At 37.9% G+C, this 8821-nt stretch overlaps 1 protein-coding gene across 1 annotated transcript; it reads left to right on the top strand.

Annotated features, from left to right (window-relative positions):
- The first annotated feature begins 256 nt into the window (after nt 1-256).
- yipf5 (Yip1 domain family, member 5) lies at nt 257-8294 on the top strand. The gene is made up of 6 exons (XM_084729871.1): nt 257-393; nt 2006-2123; nt 3564-3736; nt 6292-6437; nt 6532-6713; nt 7973-8294. Exons 2-6 carry the CDS (start codon nt 2014-2016, stop codon nt 8133-8135), a joined length of 774 nt encoding a protein of 257 aa, XP_084585997.1. The 5' UTR covers nt 257-393; nt 2006-2013; the 3' UTR covers nt 8136-8294.
- Nucleotides 8295-8821: the final 527 nt, after the last annotated feature.

Genomic DNA, 8821 nt, shown 5'->3' with positions numbered 1-8821 from the left:
GTTGAAACATTTAGCCAAAACAGACTAAAACTAAACACTTGTTAAAAGTTAGTTTTATAAGTACACAATATCGTTTCAGTTAGTGTTCTCTTTTAGTGTGTTTTTTTTTAAGTCTAGTTTTTATTTTTATTTCAGTTAACTCACATGCTTTGCACACCAAATTTTAGCTTTTAGTTTAGGTTTGGGTAACTACAACAACCCTGGATGTTGGTCACTCACATGTAATACCAGCAGTTGTCTGTAGATGGCATCACATTTTCTAAAGAGGGGAATTTGTGTCCCTCACAGCTTCCCGTCGGCTACGTAGCATGCCGGAACATTTACCTTTCTCCTGACACGTAGCAACTGCGACCAAGTTGGCAGGGTTCTGGGTAGATTTGTCAAACATCACAGGTACGCTACGTGTTATCTTTTCTGACGCCTTTATAGTTTAAGACTGAACATTGTGTAAGAAAAATTAAATGCAATGTTGAAGCCACTGTTGACATTATGTGCAGTATATGCAAGACAAGTGTCCATAACTATTTTAGTTAGCATCAGCTAGCTAACCAATTAGCTGCAGAGTTAACGGTACGTTAGCCACCCAAAGGTTAGCCGCTTTTGCTGTATTTTTACTACCTTGGTTAACTTATCCGAGTAGGTTCTTATGATTGCTAAATCGTTTGGTAGTTGCAATAGTTGGTTTGTTATTGCAGACTTACAGTAGATTAACGACATACAATTTTAACTCGGGTTTTGTGTGTGGAGTTACGTTAGCTAACGTTAGCTGCTTTAGCTCCCAGTTGTTCTCTATTAAAAGCTAACTGTTCCCGTTCTCCTCACCAGTGAACGATACCGGTTTAACGTTAGTGCGGTAGTGCGCTTTCCTAACCGTTAAGTTAACGTTAGCTAGCTGTTAGCAAGTGTTGAAATGGGTCGTAAGACAGAACGACTTTCATCACATAGTCAACGTTAGTAAAGCTAATAGCATTATTTTGGTCACGGTCCGTGAGCTAACGAGATGTAACCATGAAATGATTTTGTGAACAATTTCCAATGTGTAACATGATTTCACCTGTTGATGACCAACTGGACTAGCGTTACGTTTTTACAATTCATGACTGTTCAATGTAGTTCAATATAACGGCACCTATGAATTTAAGTTTAAAAGTAATAGACTACATCCTCATACTGACTGAGGTCTCAACACTAACTTTTAAAGTGTCTGCCATGCTGGCAACCAGGCATCAGCTTTTGGTTTGCCGAGACTAAGACATGCAATTATATGTCTGCTCGGTGGTAAGAATGTGGCATAAGAGAACGTTTAAAAGCTTCATTACAGTAGGATGGTTCTGTAGGATGGTTCTGTAGGATGTGCTATTTGAACTAGTGATCGTCATGTGTCACTTGCAGATGTGTGTGTTGTACATGATGCTTTGCAGTATTATTTTTCCATCCAGCTCAGATTCTTCACCTCCCAAGACTTATCAGTTTGCTGTTTGTTTTTTGATCGGGTTAATCTGGTTCTTTGTCAGGTGAATCAATTTGTACATCCAACTGTGATGTTGACAGATTAGTAAAACTTGTCACCCACAATCAAACAACTCAGGTTGCTTAGCCTTTGTATTTAGAATAGATGTCTGTGTGTATGCCAGTAAACATACCAGCAGCATGTCGAATTCCAACTGTGACAGCAAGATTTAAAACTCACTATTGCAGAAAATCATAATAATTTCTATATTATAGGGGTCATGTTTACTGTTTGCTGTCCCTAAGTTTTATGCAGAAAAATGTGGTTGCCACTAGGGATGTGACAATGTCAGCATTAATTTGAAAATCGACCTAAATGAGCTTTTTATTTCAGTAACCAAATAGCATAGCATAGCTTACCAATGCCAAAAAAAGGTAATCAAAAAAGCCAATGGCAAACTGGCAACCATTACTGTCGAGGCATGTTGACTACCACTGTGCTGTACATGAAAATAATCATCCTTGGGTTCTTGTTTTCTCATTGTGTTTCTAACAGGGTGAGAGATGTCAGGGTTTGACAATTTCAACACAGACTTTTACCAGTCCAGCTACAGTGTAGATGACCAAAGCCAGGGCGGTTATGGCTACAGCAATGCTGAAAACCCCTACAACAAGTAAGTGAAGAAAGTTCTTCTTACCTGATGCTTTCTCAGCTATTAACATCTCAAAAAGCAACATTATTACTCTTTTTTTGTGGCATTTCAGCTGCAGAAGACTAGGGCTGGGGCAGTTCATCGGTGTAATTGACGTCATCAAATGCGATAATGTCGTTTTGCAAATCTTGTGTCAGGGTGTTGCTATGAACTGCTACGCCTGGTCAGAGCATCGATTCAACCGCAGAACAGCAGGCCTCACCACGGAAAGTGTGGAAGGATTTTAGGCAGTGATGCAGCAGCTTGGCTCTCTGTAGTGCCACAAACTGGACATGACTTATCTCAGCAGGATATCTGATCTGCACAAGTGCTGGTAGTCTAGCACCGACCGCTGCAGCTACAGCATCATCCGGTTTACTTTTTGTCAGCACCCAAGCACAGTATATGAAGATCATCAACACATGGAACATGTTTCAGTTAGAAGTAACATCCGAAAGATTTTCTAGACATCTCTTCATCACCCTCGTGTTACGAGGGTTGTTATGGACACCATGCATCATGTAACGGTGTTATTCGTCCGTTTTATACATTGTGTTAGCTTTATCAGCCACATATGAGTCAAAAATTACTAAAAGACTGTTAAAGACGGCCAGTAATTAATTTCAGTCAGCAGAAAAATGCTGAAAAGTATTTTCTGTGGCCCAACCTGATACAAAATACTCTTGTGATGGTTTTGGATCCGTGTAGCTTGGAGTGAGACGACAGGCAGAAACTCGAGGCCACAGAAGTGCGGGATTTCACAAATGCTCGTCGTTTATTTTTACATCAACTTTAAAACACTCCAACCTTACCAAGCCCGGTTGTACGGCTACTATGCTTTCATACATGAACAAAATAGTTACCACACGAACTTAATACCATCACGGTTGAGCTGAGAGGAGGAAGGAAAGTAGGAGCTCACAAAAAATACATCCGGCCAGCATTGGGTACACTCTCAACTAACTCAATTCATAACAGACGCTGCTTGATGACGTTGCTGCTAAGTGACATATCTTAAAGGCACATTTCATATATTCGACTGTTACACTCTGATCATCTTACATGCATATGACTCCAGTGATGAAATAATGTCATAACCAGTTTAAGTTTATGTCAAGCTACTGATTGTCTATTTAATTGGAGGGTTGATAGTGATTAGTTATTTAATTAATGTGTCACAGCTCCTTTTGAATTTGAGTGTATTTCTTGAAAATGAATTTGAAATTTACATTGTATTTGGTTTGAGGAAGGGAGATTGTTTTGTTGTGTTTAAGCTGTAAACTAATGTTACTGTTGTCTAATTGAAACAACTCGCTTGATAAGCACTTTGCAATGTCAAGTAGAAATCAGTAGGTTGAGAAGTTGTTTAATGGCCCTTCAGTGAAAGACTATTTTTGAGAATTATTATTTTGTGTTTCCCAGGCCATACGGTCAGTATGACTACTCCCAGCCCATGGCCTACTCTTCCCCTGGGATGATGCAGCCCCAGCAGCCATACACAGGACAAATCTTCCAGCCCACACAGACCTACACTCCATCTGCGTCACAATCCATGTATAGTAGCAGCTTCGATGATGAGCCACCACTGCTAGAAGGTAAGATGCTATGACTTGTACCTGCTTCTTTGGCTCCTGTACACCTCATGTCACTTCTCTTACAATATTTTTAACCAGTACAGCACAGTTTAGTGCGGTTGACGATACGTTTTACATTCCATCACATCTATTTGTAACTGTTCTAAAGAAGTTAGTTGGTTATTATTCTGTCAGTTGTTGGCTAATGATACCATGTGTATTGATAAAACTTTTGAAGACATGACTGGTCACAGATTCCCAAGTCAGAACTTGCTTAATTTATGCAACAATTTTATTCTAGGGCTGCAACTAATGATTTTTTTTTCATGATCAATTAATCTGTTGATTATTTTCTCCAATAATCGTGTAGTTGTTTGACTATAAATTTGTGAAAATGTCAAACAGTGTTTCCCAAAGCCCAAAGTGATGTCCTCAAATGTCTTATTTTGTATATAACCCAAAGATATTCAGTTTACTGTTATAGATGAGTAAAGAATCAATAAATTATATACATTTAAGAAGCTAGAAGAGAATTTTGTATTTTCCAGAAAATTACTCAAACCGATTATTTGATTATCAAAATAGTTGTGGATTAATTTAATAATTGATTCATAATCGGTTAGTAGTTGCAGCTCTACTGTTTCATAATCCTGGTAATTGAGTACATTTGTTGCAGTGTTTACCAGCTTTTGGAGTAATTGCAAGTTACTTTCACAAGACAACCAGTTGAATTCCTGTTCAAATCAGTCTGCGGTATCACTTCTAGGACATGAAATCGAGATCTGTTCTTAAGGCGTGAAATTAAAGTTTCATTCAGCTGTTGCAGTCACTAGCAGAATCAGAGCTCTTGGCTGCAGGAAAGTTTTGATAGAAAAGAAAGGACTGATGGATGAGAAGTCTGCTACATGACTGACAGCAAATTGGAAGATCTGACTTCTCAAAACTTAAGCAGTATTTTCCCTCTACTTACACACATTTCATAGGCACACATGCTGTGCTATTAATGCAAACTAGCACTGAGAAATGAAACCAACTTAAAGTTGAACACATAGTGTCAGGTATTTAATTATATAAAGTTGTTTTTCACTGTATGTGTTTGTACCGTTGCAGTAAAAAGTATGATTCAAAAGGTTGAGCAATGAAGGCAGTCTTATCATTTTAAATAAACTGCCTATAGAGATGTTAGCTCATACAGATATAAGCACTGTTTTGTATTGCCTCATGCACATATGTAAAATAAGACACTGCTATGTTAATGAAAAGGACTCTATTGGTGAGAAATTGACCCTTATATTGCTCAACCCTATCATTACATTGTATTATTAATTTTTAATGCCTTATCTATTCTTGAAGATTCTTTGTCCATACAGTTTTATTGTTATAGCCAAATTGCTCACCATGTTTATAGTCATGCTTTGGATTCAATAAATGCACTTTTACTCATCATTTCTTGATCTCCTGTATCCATGCTCTGCATTCTTATCAAAAACAAACCTGGTTCTCAGATTAAGTCAGTTGTTTTATTCCTGAAAACCCAAAATATGGATACCCCTGTTGCAGGTGGTGCTTCACCTGTGAGTAAACTTGAATAACTAAGTCCTTGATGTTTATTCTGTCATACAGTATCTAAAGATTTTGCAGCATGCACATTTAGAAGGACTCAGAAGTGGGATTTCTGAGAGATTTCTCAGTGCGACAGTAAAAGTGAATACCAATAACTGTGAATCACAATATGTCATGTAAGCAGCCATTTGCAGAGGACAACACTCCTTGTTATCAAGTTGCATTCAGTTAGTACAAAAATAATTAGTTGATTAATTAACTAATTAAAGACATTTTTTAAAGAATATCAGGAATTACTGTAGCATTTTCCAAACTGTCATATGTTTGAAGTGTGCTGCTTAGAATATCTTTGGGTGTTGACCTGTGGAGCTGAGATAACAGGCCAAGAGGTCACTTTGGGATCTGGAACATTGTGATTGGCACATTATCTTCTAACATTTTGTAGACTAGACAATGAATTGATAAGCCATAACAACAGTCAAGAGATCAGAAGTGGAAATGAAAATGAAAAAATAGGGTATTCCTGGTATAAATTTACAAGACATCACCCCACCAGCAGAGTTAGTCATTTCATACACAACCCATTATCATTCATACTGTCACATATGTCTCAGGAAATGCACTGAGAACATGAAAATGAAAATGCTGATGATCGCTCAAACCTAATTCACATTTTTTAACTAAAATAAGTGTGACCTAGAAAGGTAAAGACACACACCTTAAAGGCTATTCTGAGAACAAATCGCACTTTTATCACAGCAAGACTCTTTTCTATCTTCATCGTCATGAAAAACGCTGACTTAAAAGTCTGAGTATTCCTGGAAGAGAGATGTTTCATTGATCTAACTCTAAAGGCTTTGTGTTGATCTAGCAAATCAGTGGTGCATCCTGCATGCCCTTTGATCTCTGCCATGCTTTATTCTGTCATTACTGTCAATTCTTGTGTTTCCTACAAACTGTTTGATCATAGTTTTAGTATCCAAGATGTCTGATTTGTGTTATCTCTGTTTTAGAATTAGGGATCAACTTCGACCACATCTGGCAAAAGACTCTGACAGTACTCCACCCAATGAAGGTAGCAGACGGCAGCATCATGAACGAGACAGACCTGGCTGGCCCCATGGTCTTCTGTTTGGCCTTCGGAGCAACACTTCTTCTGGTAAATCATCTGAATGATGTTTGTACAAACACAAATATATATCTGTAGGTGTTGCAACCTAACTGTGTGGATGTATATTCTTCTCCTTTCACAGTCAGGTAAGATCCAGTTTGGCTACGTGTACGGTATCAGCGCGATCGGTTGCCTCGGCATGTACTGCCTACTCAACCTAATGAGTATGACGGGCGTCTCGTTCGGCTGCGTGGCCAGCGTGCTGGGATACTGCCTCCTCCCAATGATCCTCCTCTCCAGCTTTGGAGTCCTCTTCTCTTTACAGTGAGTAGACAGGAAAACAGAATGTTAATATAACCTACAAAACAAGCTAAGGCTTTTCTGTAGTCTATAGCCCACTCTACTAGACACTGTCTAGTTGTGAAAACTTCCCAGACAGGGTTTTGTTGTATTAGTTTAGTACGTCTTTAAAATGATCATTTGTTTCTTAATAAGCTCATCTAAATTGTGATATTTACGTGTAAGAATATGTGGAATGAATGTGAATGATTGATTTTGAGTGTAATTATTAGAATATTGATATTGTAAGTGTAAAATGATTCGAGAAATTAAGGAAATTATATTTTTTTTTTACTATTTCAATTATTGCATTATTCTTGCATCATTGAAATACACATTAAAATGGTGTGATTTTGCAGGGATCTGTAGGCCAGGACATCTCTGTTTCATGACAATATCTATTTGACACACATTTCACCTTCAATAAATATTTGTTCATATTGTGATTGAGGATGGCTCGATACCACTTTTTCATGTCTGATACCGATATAAATGCCACAAACTTGCGCCAGTCCAATAACGTCTTTTCCCCTCTCTGAAGCACCTACGCTGTTAATAGCACATTTGTTTTCATGTACTTTGCTTTACCTGCCATGCAAGAAAAAATGTAAAACAAATATTCTACTCCCATGATGGAAGAAATAGTTTTTTTAATTGGTAGTAATTACTGCCACTACCTTTTATTTAAGCTTTTCACAGAACTTTAACCAGCATTTTTTAATGGTCAGCACCATTCTAACATTGAAAATGTAAATATATTTAGTGTGTTATTTGTGATCTTTTAACAGCATGTCAGCTCAAAGTTTAGTTAAGTATATGTGATAGTTAAGACTAATAAATCATATCAGATTGTACTTGAATGTGAATAACAATCTCCTTCTTCTTAACTGGCTAATGGCTACAGTTCACTGTAACCTCAGCTGTGAAAATGTAATCACAGACTCATTTCATCTGATTTAAAGGATGAATAATTATATAGAAACAGATGATTCTCTCATTGATGATCTTGTTTTCTTATATAGGCAGATATGTTTATATATACATGTATGTATGTATAGAGGCATCAGTATTTAACTGAGCATTTCATAACCAGTTAAAAACACCTTGTAGTAGCTTACATCGATTTGTAGGAGTTTCATGCGTAGTTGTATCTTTTTAATAAAATTGTATATATCCTGCTTTCTTACAGGTAACTGTTGAAATAATCACAGCCTAACTTCTTGCTTTGTTGTTCTCTTCTGTAGGGGCATGATGGGAATTATACTAACAGCGGCAATCATTGGCTGGTGCAGTTTCTCAGCCTCAAAGATCTTCATCTCGGCGTTGGCCATGGATGGGCAGCAGCTGTTGGTTGCATACCCCTGCGCTCTCCTCTATGGGGTCTTTGCACTCATCTCTGTCTTCTAAAAAAAAAAAAAAATCATTGAGTTAAAAATAACTGCCCCTCAGTTGCTGTAATTTCAGTCTAATTAGCGTCAGTGTAATTAGTGTAATTATTGGCTAATTACACTGTTATTACAGGAAAATGGGCGCTCATGTCCAAAACGGCACCAAGGTTTTTTGTTTCTTTTTTATTTTCTTTGTAAACCACCACCTCTCACTACATTCTTATATGACCACCTGCAGGCTGGATTGTATTGTCTCACTCATGTCGTCTCTCCACCTTGCTCCCCTTATACATCTTAAAGGAGAGGACTGTCAAATAAACCTGGTGAACAATAACTCACCTGTGGACCACGTTGAGCCTTAAACGACCTACCACAGTCCTATGATTTTAAGGACACGAAGGGGAGGGAAGCAAGCAACTCGTTCATGAGGAAACTATTTAATTTGGACACAGAAGGGGCAAAGGTTCTCAATTTTCCAAGAAGGACCAATAACAAATCCTGCCGCCCAATTTGGAGACAGTGGAAGCACCATGCATCAGGCTGTTTTTTTTGGTGGGGAAACACCTATAGATTCTACAGCTGCAAAACTAAGGGAAACACCCACTTTCCTTCTGCAAAAGACTACAATAGCTAATTCTTCTTCTGCACCAAGAAAGGACAAAGAAAAATGGGGGGTGTCTCCTCCTCTAAACTCTCTTCTCCAAG

This window comes from Lutjanus erythropterus, chromosome 11 (assembly GCF_056507025.1).
Source record: "Lutjanus erythropterus isolate fLutEry1 chromosome 11, fLutEry1.hap2, whole genome shotgun sequence".
Classification (NCBI taxonomy): domain Eukaryota; kingdom Metazoa; phylum Chordata; class Actinopteri; order Lutjaniformes; family Lutjanidae; genus Lutjanus; species Lutjanus erythropterus.
This window is presented reverse-complemented; position numbering and strand designations above follow the sequence as displayed.

Bases quoted from the DNA above. Each gene is read 5' to 3' on its own strand.
- yipf5 (XM_084729871.1), top strand. From the start codon at position 2,014: ATGTCAGGGTTTGACAATTTCAACACAGACTTTTACCAGTCCAGCTAC. The intron at 3,737-6,291 runs GTAAGATGCTAT...TCTCTGTTTTAG, and splicing joins TGAGCCACCACTGCTAGAAG to AATTAGGGATCAACTTCGAC. The intron at 6,438-6,531 runs GTAAATCATCTG...CTCCTTTCACAG, and splicing joins TCGGAGCAACACTTCTTCTG to TCAGGTAAGATCCAGTTTGG.